This window comes from Camellia sinensis, chromosome 11 (genome assembly GCF_055761805.1).
Source record: "Camellia sinensis isolate YWXY chromosome 11, ASM5576180v1, whole genome shotgun sequence".
NCBI classification, from domain to species: Eukaryota; Viridiplantae; Streptophyta; class Magnoliopsida; order Ericales; family Theaceae; genus Camellia; species Camellia sinensis.
Genome location: NC_138971.1, coordinates 155,701,270 through 155,720,125, shown reverse-complemented (window position 1 = coordinate 155,720,125; position 18,856 = coordinate 155,701,270). Strand labels below are relative to the sequence as shown.

The 18,856-nt window shown below is 37.6% G+C and overlaps 2 protein-coding genes and 1 pseudogene across 4 annotated transcripts in view; all 3 read right to left on the bottom strand.

The window, feature by feature from the left end:
* LOC145803046 (ATP-dependent Clp protease proteolytic subunit-related protein 4, chloroplastic-like) overlaps window positions 1-3,529 on the bottom strand; it is a 46,796-nt pseudogene extending 43,267 nt beyond the window's left edge. The window contains exon 1 of the transcript XR_014345123.1: window positions 3,453-3,529. The product of XR_014345123.1 is annotated as an ATP-dependent Clp protease proteolytic subunit-related protein 4, chloroplastic-like (transcript). The remainder of the gene's footprint in view (window positions 1-3,452) is intronic.
* A 3,054-nt stretch (window positions 3,530-6,583) lies between these two features.
* LOC114302004 (expansin-like B1) lies at window positions 6,584-9,232 on the bottom strand. Its single transcript, XM_028246966.2, has 4 exons — window positions 8,915-9,232; window positions 8,660-8,766; window positions 8,013-8,324; window positions 6,584-7,857 (listed from the first exon to the last, which is right to left on the bottom strand). The coding sequence occupies exons 1-4, from the start codon at window positions 9,048-9,050 to the stop codon at window positions 7,660-7,662; spliced, it is 753 nt and encodes a 250-aa protein (XP_028102767.2). The 5' UTR covers window positions 9,051-9,232; the 3' UTR covers window positions 6,584-7,659.
* Window positions 9,233-11,497: 2,265 nt separating this feature from the next.
* LOC114302001 (ATP-dependent Clp protease proteolytic subunit-related protein 4, chloroplastic) lies at window positions 11,498-18,207 on the bottom strand. 2 transcript variants are annotated; one of them, XM_028246962.2, is made up of 8 exons: window positions 17,775-18,207; window positions 16,643-16,846; window positions 15,551-15,606; window positions 13,525-13,651; window positions 13,265-13,342; window positions 12,794-12,907; window positions 12,592-12,703; window positions 11,498-11,774 (listed from the first exon to the last, which is right to left on the bottom strand). In XM_028246962.2, exons 1-7 carry the CDS (start codon window positions 18,045-18,047, stop codon window positions 12,632-12,634), a joined length of 924 nt encoding a protein of 307 aa, XP_028102763.2. In that variant the 5' UTR covers window positions 18,048-18,207; the 3' UTR covers window positions 11,498-11,774; window positions 12,592-12,631. The 2 variants fall into 2 exon arrangements, with proteins under 2 accessions (XP_028102763.2, XP_082752395.1); XM_082896269.1 differs by having other exon boundaries at window positions 12,592-12,907; window positions 17,775-18,177.
* Between the last annotated feature and the right edge of the window lie 649 nt (window positions 18,208-18,856).

Below are 18,856 nucleotides of genomic sequence, written 5' to 3'. Positions count from 1 at the left end.
AAGGTCAGCTCGGCGACTTGTTTCTTGGCGAGCAAGATTAGCTCGGCAAGGAACTCTAAGGTCGGCGAGCAAAGTCTGCTCGGCGACTTGTTTCTTGGCGAGCAAGATTAGCTTGGCAAGGAACTCCAAGGTCAACGAGCAAGGTTCGCTCCGCGATTAGTTTTTGGCGAGCAAGATCAACTCGGCAAAGAGTTCCAAGGTCGGCGAGCAAGGTCAGTTCGGCGACTTGTTTCTTGGCGAGTAAGATTAGCTCAGCAAGGAACTCCAAGGTCGGCGAGCAAGGTCAACTCGGCGACTTGCTTCTTGGCAAGCAAGATCAGCTCGGCAAGGAACTCCAAGGTCGGCGAGCAAGGTCGGTGCGGTGGCTTATTTCTTGGCAAGCAAGATCAGCTTGGCAAGAAACTCCAAGGTCGGCGAGCAAGATCAGCTCGACGAATTTTTTCTTGGCGAGCAAGATTAGCTCGACAAGGTACTCCAAGGTTGGCGAGCAAGATTAGCTCGGCAAGGAACTCCAAGGTCGGCGAGCAAGGTCTGCTCGACGACTTGCTTCTTGGCGAACAAAATCAGCTCGACAAGGAACTCCAAGGTCGGCGAGCAAGGTTAGCTCAGTGACTTATTTCTTGGCGAGCAAGATAAGCTCAATAAGGAACTCTAAGGTTAGCTCGACGATTTTCTTCTTGGCGAGCAAGATCAGCTTGGCAAGGAATTTCAAGGTTGGCGAGCAAGGTCAGCTCGGCGATTAGCTTTTTTACGAGCAAGATCAGCTCGGTAAGGAACTCCAAGGTCGGCGAGCATGGTCAACTCGGTGACTTGTTTTTTGGCGAGCAAGATCAACTCGGCAAGGAACTCCAAGGTCGTCGAGCAAGGTCCGCTTCGCGACTTTCTTCTTGGCGAGCAAGATCAGCTCGGCAAGGAACTCCAAGGTCAGTAAGCAAGGTCCGCTCCGCGACTTGCTTCTTAAACAAATCAGCTTGGCAAGGAACTCTAAGGTCGGCGAGCAAGGTCCGCTCCGCGACTTTCTTCTTGGCGAGCAAGATCAGCTTAGCAAGGAATTCTAAAGTTGATTAAAACCATCAAGAAATCTCTTGCAGAGTAAAATCCATCTGACAATTAAATAGTCTACTTGTTTCATTGTGCCAGTGGCAAAAAAGGTTACAAAAATTGAACTAAGAACAAAACTTTAGATTGACAGAGTTCGATGTTCTAGAAATGAATCGGCCATTTACATTCTGCGAGTTTTATGCCCCTTTTCCTCGGCCTTCTTACAAACGTTTTCCAAAAATCGAACTCCCTATATCTCTTCCATGGTGGTTTGCATAGCCATCATCTTGTCCGACTGCATGAACCTTTCGTACTACTCTCTTGTTCTCTATTACCGGACTTGCCGTCACGGTAGCTGCGGCTGCATCGTCTTCGACTCGGATGTGCTCATTAATATGTTGCATGAGCATTTCCATGGTCGATAGTTGATTCATTGTGAGCAAGTCTCTCAGTCGATGTCCAATTGGAATAGCGCACTTATACTGAGTGATTGCAAAGTTGGTTGGGCAATCAAGGATCTCATTGAAAGTCTCTCAATACAGCGTTATACGCCTTCAAAGAGTCGTCTGGCTTCATGTTTACTCTCTAGAGATGGTCAATTTCCTTGGGCGTTTCGGCATTTGTCTTAAATCTGGTGACAAATGCCTCTGCCAACTGTCGTCACCCCCGATGCTCTCCTCCGGCAGCCTCTCGAACCATTTTAGGCCCAACTCGCCCAAACTCGATGGAAAAACAAGGCACATGAGCGCATCGTTTCGCCTGTGCCCGGCCATAACCTACCGGAAGTAGCTTACGTGAATATATGGATCAGTCTTTCCGTCATAGAGCCTGAACTTTGGTTGATGGAACCCGGGGGGGAGTGGTGTGTTCTCGATCTCTACGGAAAAAGGGATAGCACTCAGCCTTGCCAACTCTCTGTCTAGTGGCAAGCGTACCGCTAAACGTGGTTGTGGCATGGCAACCTTTTCACTGGCTTGCCCTCTAGGGACCAGCCACTGTAATGCAGGCACCCTCTGCGCCTCCTGCCGGTGAGCGTGCTCCTCCAACACATCCCTCAAGTCTTTCGAAGGTCGGAGCGGGAATATCTTGACGCCGTCGTTGAGTGTAAGGGGTGGTAACTGTTGTCCTGCGTGTGAGATATCGTTGCCGGCGCGACGTAGTCTCCAGCTCTAAAGCTTCTTGTGACGGAGAGTGAAGAGGTGAGACGTCTATTAAGATTGCCGGAATAGCGGGAATGGGCGTGCTCACTGTGGTTTCCCACTCCAGCGACTCTCTTTCCCTTCATTTAGCGTCTTATGGCCTCTATCTCCGTCGCCATTTTCGTGATAATGGTATCTTGGTCTCTCAGCTTGTCTTCTAAGTGTTGAGTGTGTGAATCTCGCCGTCGGCGACGCTCTTTTGAAATGACAAAGCGCCCAAAACTCCTTGCGCGCTTGTCTTGCGCATCCCTGGGAAGTCCTTATGCGAAGGTTTCCAAATCAGCCATCGTTGGAATGGCGAACAGGCCATCTCTGCACCGAACGAACTCTGGCGTGATGTCTTTGATGGCGAACAACGGAATGTCGTCGTGGTTCGCTATAATAGATGACCGGAGAAGCTTGGAGGACAAGGTTTTGTTTGTCGAATTCCCACAGACGGCGCCAATTGTACGGAGAGAAAATATTCGATGTTGTCCGTACTCCTTGTGTCCAAGCTGCGCCTTCCTCCGATCGACCTGAGAACACAACGAATGTGAGCTACCCGGCGGTGTGTTACTGGAAAACCCCTTGGACGGTCAAGTCAGCACACACTAAGAGAAAGAGAGAGAAGAGAGTGGAGACAATGTGTTTGTTTTTCTTTCACTAGAAGATGTTTCATGCATCAGTATGGAGGCACAATCACGCTTATATACCTTCTGCGCGTGCCTTTGCGTTCATTTTCCTTTTGATGCGTGGACCTGCTCTCCTATCTCACTTTCTCATGTGTCAGTGCAAATACAACTAAACACCACCTAACCAAATCGCTAAACGACGTTGGTGCGAATGGACAGCCCGACGCCACCTCCTCTTCTTACGACCGCACTACTTCTGAGACATGCAATGCTCTGAACCGAGCTCTGTTATAACCGAGCTCGGCCGCCCTCCGTTATGACATGCATTACTTCCACTGTGGCTTAGCCGCCCGCCGCTATGACCAAGCACCTGTTTAGTTGGATTGGTCTGCGGAGGATTTGACCCACCTAACTCAGTGAGCAAATAAAATGAACCGGGCCCGCAGTCTGAAATTACCCCGGCCAAATCGGACTTGGGCCTTGACCGTGCGCACTACCACCGGATTAGCCCAACCCAGCTCGGCCCAAACTTGCCTGGCCCAATTTGCCCGACCATTACCACTGCCCAAAGCCAGATTATGAAATCTCCCTCTCAGTGGATGAAGATAGCATGCGAGTCGCAGTAGTGAGGAAGAAGTGCGAGGCCATGGTGGCGACCTCCATTGCTGCTCTCTGTAGAGAGAGAGAGAGAGAGAAAGAGAGAGAGAGAGTGTGTGATGGTGTGAGCGGAAGAAAATGGATTCTCTGCGACTTTGGATTAGAACGGGCTTTGGAATGGGTTTGTTAAAGTTGGTCCGAGCCCCTATGACTCCACTCCAACAAGTTCATAGACTCACACAAAGACCATAACAAATACATCTCCCAAAATTTGATAAAAATACGAATTGCTCCCTGTAATTTTAAAAATTACATTCTACCCCGAAAGTTTTTAACTTCATAACAAGTTGCCCTTTTTAATAATAAATTATCAAGTTAATTAACAGTTTTTAATGATGTTAGAAACATGTTTCAATTAATAATTTAGGTAATTTTATTATTGTATTGGAAAACAATTATGAATTTCATTTTTTTAGTTAATTATGTTTTATAAAAAATACTAACAATGAGGTATTTGTAATTTTCCAAACCACAAGGGGCAACTGTACTTTAAGCAAACCTCAAAGGGTGTATTTGTAATTTACCTAAAACTAACTACATAAAATAATTTAATTTTACATATCCAAATCATCATATAAAAAATGGCAGTATTATATTCACACAATTTATTTTTTTTACAATCTTCTTGATAAGGTGGTAAGACAAAATATATAAGAATTTTGAAAAAATATTTAAATAGAGTAGGGCTACATTTTCAACACATCACACTTTCATTTTGACTTCTAATAAGGTAGAAGAGAGATAGAGAGATAAGAGAGATGAAATGTGTGAGACTCCATTCACATGGCTTATTTCATATCATTGGAAAATGGATTAGGAGTGTTCAATTGGAGCTCCAAAACATTTTTCTTTTTGAATGTAAGTTCACTTTTTAAATTTTACTTATAACATTATTAGGGGATTGTAAAGAGAAAAAAAAATTATGTGAATAAATCATTTTTCTATAAAAAAAATATAATTTCACTCATCTTAGATTCCCACAAAACATAACCTTCAAAATGATCTGAACCATTCATGTCATTGTCAAAGATAGAAAAAAAAAAATTCAAACACATCAATGGTCAATACATCAGTAGGGTCACAGGAGTCCTCCTTTGTGGGGGTCCCAAACATTTTCCTTGTCCAACAGTAATGAAAGAAATCCCTACAAAACACAACCCCCAAAATAATCTTGACCATTCATGTCATTGTCAGAGATAGAAGAAAAAAAATTCAAACACATTAATGGTCAGTACATCAGCGGGGGTCATGGGGGATCCTCCTTTGTGGAGGTTCCAAACATTTTCCTTATCCAATAGTAATGATAGAGATCTTACAAAATACAACCCCTACAACCCCAAAATGATGTAGACCATTCATGTCACTGTCATAGATAGAAGAAAAAAAAAATTAAACACATCAATGATCAATACATCAGTAGGGGTCATGGGGGTCCTCCTTTGTGGGGGTTCCAAATATTTTCCTTGTCCAACAATAATGGTAGAAATCCCCACAAAACACAACATTTAAAATGATCTAGACCATTCATACTACTATCAAAGATAGAAGAAATAAAAATTCAAATACATTAATAGTCAATATATTCGTGGGGATCACGAGAGTCCTCGTTTGTGAGAGCCCCAAATCCTTTCCCTGTCCAGTAATGATAGAGATGCCCGAAAATACAACCCCACAAAGAGTAATTGAATGTGGGTCGTTGTGTTGATGACATCAGGAGGGAACGAGTTATTTCCCATTTGTGCTGTGAACACCATAGACAATGAGAAACCACCCACATTCAATTGCATGGCTTGGATGAAATATCCTGATTGGTTATCCCCTATTCCTCCTCAGGGTTGTGATTGTATTGGTGGATGCTTGGACTCTCAGAAATGCTCATGTGTACTCAAGAATGGAGGAGAGATACCATACAACTACAACGGTGCTATCGTAGAATCAAAGACTCTGGTCTATGAGTGTGGTCCTTCTTGCAAGTGCCCTCCTTCGTGCTACAATAGAGTCAGCCAGCATGGCATCAAGTTGTCTGGTGGTTTTTTGTTTGTGATCATAGATATAGAAGTTCTTCTCTCTTTGGATGAACTGGCAGCTCTCATGAATCACATTTCTTTTCATGTTTAAAGTAATATTGAAATCTGACATTTGTTTCCACATTCATGATCTGATTCATGTATGTAAATACTTCACATCTCATCCCTTAATTTTGAGAATTTGCTTATGATTCTTGTTCATATGCAAAGCTTGATTTTGATGAAAGCAGACGAGAAGAATGATGGAAAGGTTTGGATCATATTTCGAGGTGCTGGGATCTCCAATATCAGTTTTGACAATGTTTTTCTCAATTTGTTTACTGGACAACACATTTTATGGTTAGATATGGAGTGCCTTGACACAGTGTGGTTAGTCCTGTAGACTTGGCAGTAATTTTTTTCCAGACTACATGGTGGACTACTACTCCCATCCTCTGTTGGTCAGATCACTACACCTACCATGAAATGAATTATCTGCTGTATATGTTGTTTACTGAATTATTTGTATGTTTGTTACTGAATTAGTGATTCCAGAGAAGAAATCCGAAAATGTTAAACTTGGTAGCCTTCATATGGTACTGTTCTTGTCCCAAGGAAGAAAAAAATGTAACCTTCTGTGCCTTTCCCAGTAGTTTTTTGATGGGCAAATTACATATACACCCCTCCAGGTTTGGTTAAATTACAGATACCCCCCTGAGGTTTCGGAAATTACATCCCGCCCCCTGAGGTTTGTATTTTCATAACAATTTACCCCCTGAGGTTTATATTTCATAACAAATTACCCCCTAATTTCTTATGCAAATATAACATTCAGGGGGGAATTCGTAATTTCTCAAACCTCAGGGGGGTATCTGTAATTTTGTCAAACCTGGAGGGGTGTATATGTAATTTGCCCTTTTTTGATTTAGCATTTTTTGGAATTTGTACATATGAATCTGGTGACAAATAAGTTATGAAATAGGTGACTGGTTGTTTGTGAAGGTTTCAGATTGCAATCTTTTATGTTTCTTTTGTGGCACATATATTTTGTGTCAACACAAATAATATCATTGCTGTGTAGGACTCACTGGTGGTGCATTTTTTGCTTTGAAAAAAAGTTAATGTTTATTATCTTGGCCAGTACTATTCTTTTTAAAAATTTAGTGGAGCTTTGTGTGTCCAAACATGCAGTCTTTCTTTTGCTTCTGAGATTGTTACAATCACTGTAAATATTGTTCTAAGTTCAAGATTCAGTGAGTTCTGTGCATACACACACAGACGCATGCATATTCATGTACATTACTGTTTGCTCAAGTGCTGCAATATCATTTTGCCCTTTTTGTGTCTATCCAACCATAAGGAAAAGGGAAAATATGTCATTCATAGCACACAAATACACTTCTCTATTGAAAATGGTAAAGAGCACTAGCTCTAACTCAAGCATAACTTTGATGACTTTATTAAACTCCTAGATACTATTTTTTTTTTTGGTGATAAATTTAAGCAAATATTATTGGAAAAGCATTAAGATGATGCAAATAAAACGAAAAACAAGGCCCTAATGGGGTGTTTGTTTTGAGAGATAGGGAGGGGATTAGTAATCCCTAGGTATTAGTAAGGAGGAGGAAGGAGGATTGGTAAGGAGGAGGTAAAGATGGTATTAGAAAAATAGTGAGGGGATTAGAAATTTTTTTATTTTTTATATATTGGGAATTTTTTTTAAAATATAATGTTTAATTTTTTATATTTTTTTATTTGTTTTATTATTTTATATAAAAATAATTTAACAATTCCTCACTATCAATCCCCTCACTAACAATCCCCTCACTATTAATTCCCTCACTATGAATCCCGTCCATTTTATCTCTGAAAACAAACGGGGCCATAGTAACTATTGTTGATTTCTCCCACAATGAGTTGCTTTAATCCTAAAACAAATTGTCAAAACAAACATGGGATAATTGGGCCCACGGATTAATAATTTTAATCTCATACTCTAATCCTTCCAATCAAACATGCCCCTAGCGGGATTAGACTCCTAAGGGAATTAGACTCCTATAGATAGTAATTACTTAGCATCTTCTACTCAACATATACTTAGATATATATGTAGCAATAGGCATTGGGATTGGGATTTTATAGGGCTCAAGTAAGTTGAACTGTTGTTTCATAAGCGGCCCCAGCCTTCCATTCACCAGGAAGTGCACTACGCAGCTCTGCCCACTTCAGCCCTGACCTGCCACTCACTTGGAGTCTGCAGTTTAGTGGACCTTTTGGTGGGCTAGACATGTCCCACACTGCACCATAGGCATTTCTCAATCCCCTCCATTGCTGACGATCCACCTGCACCAAAGAAGGGAATATATATTGTTAAATATGATATGCATAGGCCCTAGGCCCACCACCAGAACGCTAACGGAAAGTCTTTACTGGTGGCCCAACCCGCCCTTTTTTACTTGATAATACCCAGTTCACTCAAATAGTTCAGTGGACTGTACCTGCCACACTTCAACCGCAGTAATATCACTTTGGCCAGCTTGGTACAAGATGATAATGGCTAGGTAATCAGGAAACCTGCTGTTCTCATGGACCTTGACCATGAGGTTGTAACCTGGGTACTGGCAAGAAATTCTCCGGTATTCTATGTCAACCACACCATAAGCAAACAACTTCGAGGCTACGTTGGGACGAGCCAGCCTTGCGTAGGCACGGGTGCTTAGAATGAAGTCAGTCTTGTCCCCTTCACCGTAGTCTGTCACCACCACCCTCACTCCATCCTTGGTGCAAAGTTGCTGTATCTTGCACCTAACCTATCATATTAGTAAAAACAAATCGGAAACAACCATCATTATCGACACGAGCAAAGGAGCCACTTTTTTTATCAGTGTTTACATTTTCATTATTTTGCACTACTTCAATGATTCAAAAAGAAGGGCTTGTCCTGGATGCCAATTTCTTGCAAGCTCAAAAAGTAGTGTTTCCAATTGTTGCTTTTTACTGTTCAAAAAAAAATTGTAGCTTTTTATCATAGTCGAAGACTGAATATCAATATATATTCATTCTATTTCAAATATCATTATTCAGATTCTTCCAATATCTTCAAAAAGGGTCAATGACTTTTTCAGTAGCTTTGAAGTTGAATTACTTGGTAGCATGCACCACAACCAGTTCCATTCCTGTACAGTCTAGAGACTCCACTCACAGAACCATCATTGACGGTTCTTCCATAGTCACCAAACCCGCAAGCTCCAGCTAATTTTTAATCACATTAAATCAGTGTTAATCATTGTAGTTAGATTATTAATGTAGAAATGTACACAAATCATCAATACATGTAAACCACACACACACAACATATATATATATAGAGAGAGAGAGAGAGGATTGGGTGTATACATACTTGCAGTCCCCAAGCCATCAGGGCTGCCATAGTAGGTTGCTCTAGAGGACATAAAAGTGTCCTGGGAGTAACAAAGTGCTGGCAAAAGCACCAGGAGATAAAGAAGAGAGCAATAGCTTTTAGGTGCAAAACCCATTCCTTTAGACAAGATAACAATCTAAGAGAGGTATAGTTTCTGAAGATGATGAATGAGGAGAAGATTTTCAGATGGTAAGTTCACAAATGAAATCCCATATTTATAGTTGGATCATGAAGATTTTTTGTTTTCCTATTTTCTTTTTGGCGGCCTTTGATGTCCAGTCCCGGTTCTATGTAACCACTGATTAACTTTATACCAACCTACAAGGATATTTCTCTTTTATTGATATTGGTGTCTATCAACACAATTAAAATTTTAATCTAATCGTAAGGGAAGGTAGTATTCAAATCCATATCTTTAATCAAACATTTTAAGTTGAATGTTTTTGGGTTAAAACCAAAAAAACTGTGGGCTAATATTAATCGAAGGGGGGGGACTAAGCTACCTAAAGTCGTGTTTGGTTAAAAACACAATAAGGTGTGTGTCGAGGCTCTGTAATCCTATGGAGGCAGTCAAATCAAGTATGCACTAGAGTCCCCTAGATTTCCAAGTCTAAGAGCATCCCTAGCAGTGTTCTTAAACCCACTCCTTATCTTAACGGATTGGAAGTCCAAAATGCACCTCCATCAGCTCCCTTAAACAATTCCCAAATATAAGTATTGCTACAGTCATTTTCTATTTGTGGTGAGTCACTGTGGCTCCCTTATATCTGATTAAAGACATTTAGGGATGTCTTTCTGGGCAGACGTTATATCTGATTAAAGACGTGTAGGGATGTCTTTCCGGACGTCCCGTTGGACGTCCACCCGAATGTCCTGTAATTGCCCTATAGCTGAAGAATAAAAAATACAAAATTAACCTGACTGGTCAACTGTCTGGTCGTTTGGCCGGTCAACCGCTCTGCTTGCTTTGCTTCGCTTCTGTTTGCCTGTGCTGCTACTTTGCTTTGCCTTCATAACAATTTAAAATATTATTTTAATAAAAGTGATTCAATGCTACTGCTTTGCTTTCATAATAATTAAAAATATTATTTTAACAAAATAGCGAGAGAATAAAGAATTTGTTAGGAAAAATAAATAAAAAGGTGATTTCTAGAGAATAAAATTTTTAATAATATTTTAAGATAAAATTTAAGTAAACTGTTGGATACGCTCTAAATAACATTATTATTAGAGGCAAAAGCACTCTTACAATTTTGTTAACAGGGGATATATAACCTTCAAAAACTAAAAAATCACAAATAAATTTTTTTTCATTAATTACAATTTTGTTGACTTTCATTTTTCTACTATACCAAAATCTAGAATATGAGAAAAATGTTTAGAGAAATTACAAAAAAAAAGAAAAAAGTTTGACTTTTATAATAAATTAAATTTTGAGTTTTTAATTTTATTAATTTAAATTTTAAACTCTTGATTTGTTTTCAATCTAAACTATTTGTCTATTTTCGTTAAGTAAAATCAACAATATATATATATATATATTTTACGTATATCTATATTAAGTTTAATGATTAAAATATTTTTCCTGTCAATTTTACTAAATAAAAATAGATAAATAATTTAATTAAAAATAAATCACAACGTTAAAATTTAAATTGATAAAATTAAAAAGTCAAAATTTATTTTGTTAAAAAATTTGAACACGGGATTTTTTTTGCGTAATTGTCCCAAAATGTTGGGTGGAAACAAAGTAAGGACTTCTTTGGTACATTTTCAAAAACAAAAACTTGTACGGTATATATCTTTTTTTTTCTTAAATGAAATTGATTCTAATTTAGATTTTTTTAGAAACAAAATATATATATATATATTCAATTATTTTCAAAATAATTTTTTACTTTTTCCACTCTTGCCACCACCCACCAATAAGTTCCCACCAACTCTGGTCACCTTCCTATAGCCTTCGACAAGGCAATCAAACGATCACCGCTCGTGACCTCCAATCACATCACATTCTCATTCTCCAACTCTCCGTCCACCTATTTCTTCTAACAACAATCATCAACTCCAATGACCACCTTTGACCACCCCTATGACCAATCACCACATCCATCCACCCTTCACTTCTAACCATCACCTCCATCAACTTACTAAACATATTTCTTCATTTTTGTTTTCATTTCTTTCCAAAAATTTTATATACACTTTCGTTTATGCTTTTTACAAAACAAAACAAAAACTTACTATAGATATTGATAAATAGAAAACCAACAATTGACGAGGTCATCAAAATGACACCTAAGCGCTAAACTACCTTGCCCACTTTTTTTCTTTATATGCATGCATATATCCATTTCTCTTCTTCTATATAAACATACACACATGATATATCATTCACCACAGACAACTGCTACTGATTGTGGGATGTTCAATTCCTGAATTCTGTTTTATAGTATTTTGCTCTGACAAACGATTCTTCTAGTTTTTATGCTTGCATGCTTTGAAAGAGTGATTGAATAACCAAGACATTCACACACACACACACACACACACACACATATATAAATTAAAAAATATATATATAGCTTTGGAAATGGCAAGCTCATGTTGAAGAGGGCTTGAGCTCTTCTTGTATTTGGTTTTTTGACATTGTTGTCTTCTTCATCATATATGAAAATAAAAGAAAGACATAACCTACAATGAGGAAACCCATGCGACTAAATAAAAAATAAAATACCCATAAAATACATCAAGGAAATTAGGAAACTACAATGCTAGAACACTTGCAAAAGAACCCCTTGCCACAGAGAGCTGCTAATGTACCCTCTTGGATGCCCATCTACACAGAGACAGAAGCATGAGAAGTCAGAACATGTTTTTAGGTAATATGTTCTAACATTTGAGATAGCTACTGGGTCAATTAAGCGAGTGGTAACAGGTGCAATAGTGATTGCTAAATGGGAAAAAGGAAAATGATTGAGACCTGTGAGAACACAGAAAAAAGAGTACTACATGCAAAAGATTCAGTTCCATTGTGCAAAGAACTCCTCATCAACTATATCCTTCACAATTAATTAACAAACACAACGCTTCTGTCCAACCAAGACCAAAAACAAAAAAACGAGTTGAGTCCCTCCCTCAAACCCAAACACACCCAGAAAAGGAGTGGGGAGGAAAGGAAAAAAGGAGTGGGGAGGAAAGGAAAAACACACGCACACAAATACACAAGATGATAAAGAAAAACTCCTCCCAAATAATATGGTCTGGCCTGGCCTAAAATAATAAACTGCACTTGTAACATTGGCATGATTTTGGAACAAATTTATTTCTTTATGGAAAAGACTATGGTACATACCCCTAGAAGAGTGTACTCTATGCACCTTATAACTAAAGAAGAAAATTGCATAATTCCATACTTTCTAAATCATAACTATAAAAAAAGAAAAGAAAAAAAAAAGTCATAATCAAACACTACATGAAACATAACCAAACATCTCAAAATAATGTCATAACTAAAGAAGAAAATTGTGTAACTAATGGTGCATATGGTAAGGGGTGTGTATTGTAGAATTCTCCTATCTTTATATATGAAAATGAAAGCAATTAAACATAAATTAATTCACAAGACAAAGACAAACAAGCAATCATGATTTTACCTGGGTATTCCATACATTCATGTCCCAGATTTAGATACAATTAAATAAGTTGTGCTTTTTTCAGGTCAGCAACAACTCCTCTATCTTCATGGCCCCTCTCATTGTAAAGAACCTGCAGAAAATTAAGAGAATAATGTAATTTTACACGACACCTGAAAGCAAGATATAGAAAATAAAAAAATCCTTTTGACTGGAGACATACCTTATCGATAATACCATATTCAACAGCTTCACTTGGACTGAAGTACTTCGGACGCATAATGTCTGCTTCAATCTCCTCAGGTGATTTTCCTATATGCTTTGAATAGAGTTTAACCTTCAATATGAATAAAGAATAGTTAGCGTTTACACGAGCTTCTTTTTCGATTCCTGACTCAATGCAGTCGAATAAGCATAGTGAATTGCAGCATTTTCAAATATGCAACATCCAAAAGTGTTAACGCTAGGACAGCATTGAGTCTTCAGTTTTCATTTGTAATTATGTTCCTTTTGAGATATAAAACGAGACATTAATAGGCAAATCAACTGAAAGTCATTTTTTTCTATAGAGACATTATTGTTAACATATACCTTATAACATTGAAAAATTTAAGAAAAAACTTCTTCAAATTGGTTGGCATGCATGGACCAAAGAGAGGAGAAAATGCGCAACTTAAGTGGTTGTTAACATTACCAATTCTGCCTTCACGTTCTTTACTTCCCTCCTTGCAAGGTCCACATCTGTAGCTTGGCCTTGAAACCTTGCAATTGGCTGCATACATAGGGAAAAGGAATGGATAGTTTTAAGTGATAATCTAATCGATGTCTTAGGTCCAGCAAGTTAGTATAATAACAGCAGTCCAGTAAGCCCTGCCATGCAAGAGAGTTTAAGCAAGAAAGAGCCAAGGATACACAATGGCCAAGGACACCAGAGAGAAAAGACTGAAAACATACCTGCTTTATCATAATAGTTGATGAGGGCAATGCAGAACGATTTCCTTTTGCACCAGCAGCCAAAAGTAAGGCTGCTTCTCCCCAGGCATTGCCCACACAGAGTGTAAAAATAGGGGGTTTAACATACCTGCAGATGAAGAAATTCAATTTCATATAATGACAGGAAAAAAAAATACTCTACTGATAAAAAAATGCAGGTAAACAGAGTGTGTATACTTCCCATACATAGCCTCTTCCACTAAGCTAAAGTCAGCATCACAAAACAGATACGAAAAATTCAAAAAAAAAAAAAGAAAAAAAAGAACAGAAAAAGTATATTACTAACCCAAAAGCAATTCATGAAAATCTGTTAAATACGTATAATGGAAAACTATGTTTGGCATAAACTTTTTGAGCTAAAATAGTCATAAAAAGACAAAATAGGACAAAAAGCCAATAAGACAAAATGTCACATCCAAACCATAATCATTTCATTTTTTTCTCTCACAAAAGTCAAAAAAACCAAAAAGCCCACTCCAAACGAGGCTTCTTAGCCCCAAGTTAAAATTGCCAAAAACTCAAAAAGCCAACCCACATCCCAAACGAGGGCTGATGCTCTGTCAAAAAAGGTAGCCTTCATTTTGACTACTGAAAATATCAGGAAGCAGTGTAAGATTATTGTGATTTGGTGTTGTATCATGCATATACAAGGGATGGAGAAAGTGTCAACTACATTCTCCTTCACTATAGTGTAGCTAGAAGGATACAGAGTCTGATTTTTTATTTTTTGGTCTTTTGAAACGAGTGACTTCAATTTTTTTTTTTTTTGAAAATTGAGTGCTTGATGCCAGACTCTGTTGTTGATTTCTTGGCTTGTTGGGTACTAGGAGTTCGAACGAGTAACTATGAAGCACGGATACAGATACGAGTACTAGTACTGGTACAATACGGGTATGTCAATACGATAAAATCTAAAAAAAATATAGTACGAGTACGGCTTGGTACGTTTGTAAAAAAAATATTTTTAATTTAGAATACTGTAAAAATTGATTAAATTGTTTCATTTGTTAAGATCCAACCTACAATTAACATTTAATACCAAAAGTAAAGGTATAAATCAAAATTAAATGTCAATATATTAAATAATTTATAAACTGTGGCTTAATTTTAAAATCATATTAAGCATAAAACTAAAAATAAAAAAGAAGTATAGTTAAATGAATTTTATCTCTGTAGTAGAAGAAAATATTATTTTAAGTGAGGTACGGTACAACTTGGGTATGTACTAGGTATGTCTGGGTATGTTAAAAATTAAAAAGAAAAAATTTGGATACGTGTTTTATATACCTGGTACATATGCAGAAGTACCATACACGGGTAAATACCCGGTACAGGTACAACATGTTTTTTGAAGTACCCATGCTTCATAGACGAGCAGGGAGAAGAATGTAAGAAAAGCCACGCCATTATGTGTGATGCAGAATTTTTGGAAGGGGAGAAACCACTTTTGATGGTGTGGAACTTTTCGCTCATTGCTCAAAGGGAAGTCATACTAGAGTCTTTTCCTTTTTTATTCTCATTTATGGATTTTTTTGGCAGATTTGCACCTGCTTAAGATGCCTCTAATGAAATTCATAGATTAAAAAAATATTCAGAGATAAACTAGTCATGACTAAAAAAATGATAAAGGTTGAGACTTGTGTTAGGTGTCGGGATAGATTTCATAAAAGCAATCAGCAATTATATGTTAACTTAAAGGATTCAATAATTAATTAAGCCAAATAGCCAACAGAAGGGTGCTTTAAATTTAGATTCTTAATTCATTTATCAAAATAGAAGAAGATTCTTAATCTCATTAAAACCATTTTTATCTTCAAAGAGAATATTATCCTCATCTCTGCTGAAAGAGTAACACATAAAAATTTCATCCAGAAAATTATGTACAATATAACCATTCTATGATTTAATGAATACAAGAATGACCTGTTTGATAAAAATAGGCTAAAACTTTCAGTCACACACTAATGAACAGGATACAGATTTAAACCTCATGACATCATAAATTGCAAATGCCTCTGTCTCATAACCTAACTTTTCGCCATCCTGGAAAAAGTGCAAAATTATATCAAAGTAAGATTCATAATATTGACAATCTATTGATCTTGTTTACATAAAAGTAAATGAAAAAACTCTCCATGTAATGATATCAAGACATGGAAATGTATTCAAGTCCAACAAGAAAAGAAAGAAAGAAAGAAAAAGGACCAAAAAAAAAAAAAAAGAGCTCTCAAAGCAAAAGACGAAGATAATACCATGAGATAGTTTTATCTTTTCTACTACCATTGTCCTCTATTATGCAGCACTAATGTATAGCCATTTCTTAACTCAATTTCGTGAATGCAAATCTGGGAACAACAACTGAAACAAAAACCAAACTATTTTTTGATATGTTTCTTCTTTTTCTTTTTTTCTTAAATAACTTCTGTTTCTAAAGATTTTACAAAACAAGCCTTTAGTTTGTTGTAAATTGAATTTGTAATAATTTTTCCATATTATATGTCACTGCGATTTACAAATAATCCCACGATAAAAACCAATGTCACAAGTACTGGAGCAGATTGATGCTTTTATAAATTTCCAAAGCATATTTTTTTATTTCCAGTACACTTCATTAAGTTGATTGCTCTACAAGACCTCCTTAATCCCTTAGGACATGTCCTTGTCCTAAGTGATCAAATTTACTCCGGAAAGGAAGACTATATACTGCTCCGGATTGGCACTATGGCTACTGAGCTTAGCTGAATTTTGTTTCCTATTTCAAGAGAAAAAATTACCCTCTTAACAGTAGTTTTATAAATGCAGCAAGTTTGCAAACCGCAGGTCGATGTGAACTACTCGAGGCCTGTCCAGGAGGTTTGGGAAGAGAGAACAAAACAGGGTGCAGTGGGCTCAGGTGTATTTTAACTGAAAAAATGGGCTATCTTTCCTTACCTATGCTTAGGAGATTGCGCCAACATTTGATTTTAAAACAGCATCCACCATGTTACTTGAGAGATTAGGTGATATCTCGATTTGGGGTTTATATATTTGAAGACCTATTTATGAAGCAATCTAGATAAATAAATAAAAAATTGTTTACCTTTGTTGTCCCAGTGGAATTTATGTAAAGGTAAATTGGCTTCTCTTCATCCTCATACTGAAGATAAAGAAATTCTGCTAATATCAACTCGGTGACAGATGGAACTAGAGACATGCCCAAGTAAACAATCCGATTCTTATACAAGTACGATGCTAAATCTGGAGGAGGCTGCTCCCATGCACTTCCCCTTGAAAAGGGAATTACCTGTTAACAGATGGCAAACAATACAATAGACGGTAGAAGGTAAGCAAAGATACTTCGAGGACAAGAGGTATACTCTATGAAAAGGAGTGACATACTTATGATAACCAAACTCCATATTCACAAAATAGCAAATAACTGTGAAATGAATGTTTAGTCTTAAAAATGCACTCTGAATTTCCCATATTCCGAGAAGATGAAACTACAAATTGGCATCGCTAACCCAATATATGCTACTAGGGATTTTCTTCATATAAAAGGATAGCAACCAGAGAAAACCCTCTAATTAATATTATTGATCAAAGAGTTGAATTTGCACCCCTTCTTCACACATATGTTGCACTACTGTAAGTCAAATTCATAAGCATAGAATCATATCATAACAACCTAATCATACTCATATCAAATCTAAATGGACAAATAAAAACCTGAAGTCTACTAAAAATGATCAAACAAAATCCTAAAAATTACAAGAATATAATACAGTACATACAACTAATATATATATATATATATATATATACATACATATTTGAAGTACAGATATCAAACCCGCCACTTAAAAAAAAAAACTGGCCTAAAGTTTGCTTTTTGAACTTGAAATCAGGAGATATTTCAAATATAACTACTTCAAATTAATCCCATTTTGTTCACACACTTAACAAAATACAAGTTTTGATTCATCTAAAACAATGGAGCCCCTAATTTTAGGTAGGATCAATACACTTACTTTTTGGATGTGGAGCTCACAGTTTTGGACAAATCAAATTTTGTGTTAAATTAACTCTCCTCATCTCACCATTTTCCCACTAAATTTCCCATCAGCATACAAACATAATGAGCATATATATATATATATATATACACATAAATTGAAAAACTCTAGATAACAAAGAAGGTGAAGCAAATTTGTGGGTTCTGGGAACAGTACCATGGTGACGACGCCTCTTTTGGGACGAGAGCCGGAGTGAGAGGAGGAGTAAGGGTTGAGAGAGGCGGGGCGGAGCTTCTGGCCGGAGAAATTGCCGGAGACACTGCCGGCGACGGAGGGAGAGAGGAAATTGGAGGAGAGAGAAGCTCTGGGAGAGGACCAACTTAGGGTTCGGTTGGTGGATGAAGATAGCATGCGAGTCACGGTGGTGGTGGTGGTGGTGGTGGTGGTGGTGGTGGGGAAGAAGTGCGAGGCCATGGTGGCGACCTCCATTGCTGCTCACTGTAGAGAGAGAGTGATGGTGTGTGCGGAAGAAAATGCGACTTTGGATTAGAACGGGCTTTGGGATGGGTTCGTGAAAGTTGGTCCGAGCCCCCGTGAGTCTACTCCAACAAGTTCATAGACTCACACAAGGACCATAAATACATAAAATAATTTAATGGGCCATTTTTTGATAAGTCCTATTTATAACTGTTTTGTTCCATAAAATTCAAACTGTTTCTGAATATTCCATTAGGTCCATTAATTGTTAAAGGACGAAATAACCCTCTCCGCCTCCCCCGCGTGAAATCGATTCTGCAAAAACCCATTCCTATTCGAAATATTCAATCCACAAAATTTCCAAAACAAAAACTCAATCGACGAAACGATACTGATATTGCCTCCAGTAACCCTAGATTCCTCTTCGTCTCACCACTGCGAAGCTTCACATCGGAAGGAGGGTGCTTCGTCGTTCGAAGATTCTTGTCGCCCCATTGAGTTTATTTTATCCACTGAGTGTGATCCATACCCACCAACCATGACGAACAAAAGTAAGGAATACCATTCCTCCTTCTGCTTCTCAATCATAATGTCATCAAACATAGATGTTTTCGGAATTAATTTTGTAAAAATATATGTAAACATTCACATTGGCCTCTAACTGTTGTAGTTTTCGGGATTTGTTTTTGCACACATGAATGATGTGAACATTCACATTACTATTGATTACTAGGTAAATTTAGAGTAGTACACACTGATGTAAACACATTAATGTCAGAACACCCAAACTTCACTCAACACTGTGCTGAAGTATGATTTAA

Bases quoted from the DNA above. Each gene is read 5' to 3' on its own strand.
- LOC114302001 (XM_082896269.1), bottom strand. From the start codon at position 18,047: ATGGAGGTCGCCACCATGGCCTCGCACTTCTTCCCCACCACCACCACC. The intron at 16,847-17,774 runs GTACTGTTCCCA...ATCTGTTAACAG, and splicing joins AAAGAGGCGTCGTCACCATG to GTAATTCCCTTTTCAAGGGG. The intron at 15,607-16,642 runs GTAAACAATTTT...CACTTTTTCCAG, and splicing joins ATTCCACTGGGACAACAAAG to GATGGCGAAAAGTTAGGTTA.
- LOC114302004 (XM_028246966.2), bottom strand. From the start codon at position 9,050: ATGGGTTTTGCACCTAAAAGCTATTGCTCTCTTCTTTATCTCCTGGTG. The intron at 8,767-8,914 runs GTATGTATACAC...ATTAAAAATTAG, and splicing joins TGATGGCTTGGGGACTGCAA to CTGGAGCTTGCGGGTTTGGT. The intron at 7,858-8,012 runs GTACAGTCCACT...TCTTTGGTGCAG, and splicing joins CTGCGGTTGAAGTGTGGCAG to GTGGATCGTCAGCAATGGAG.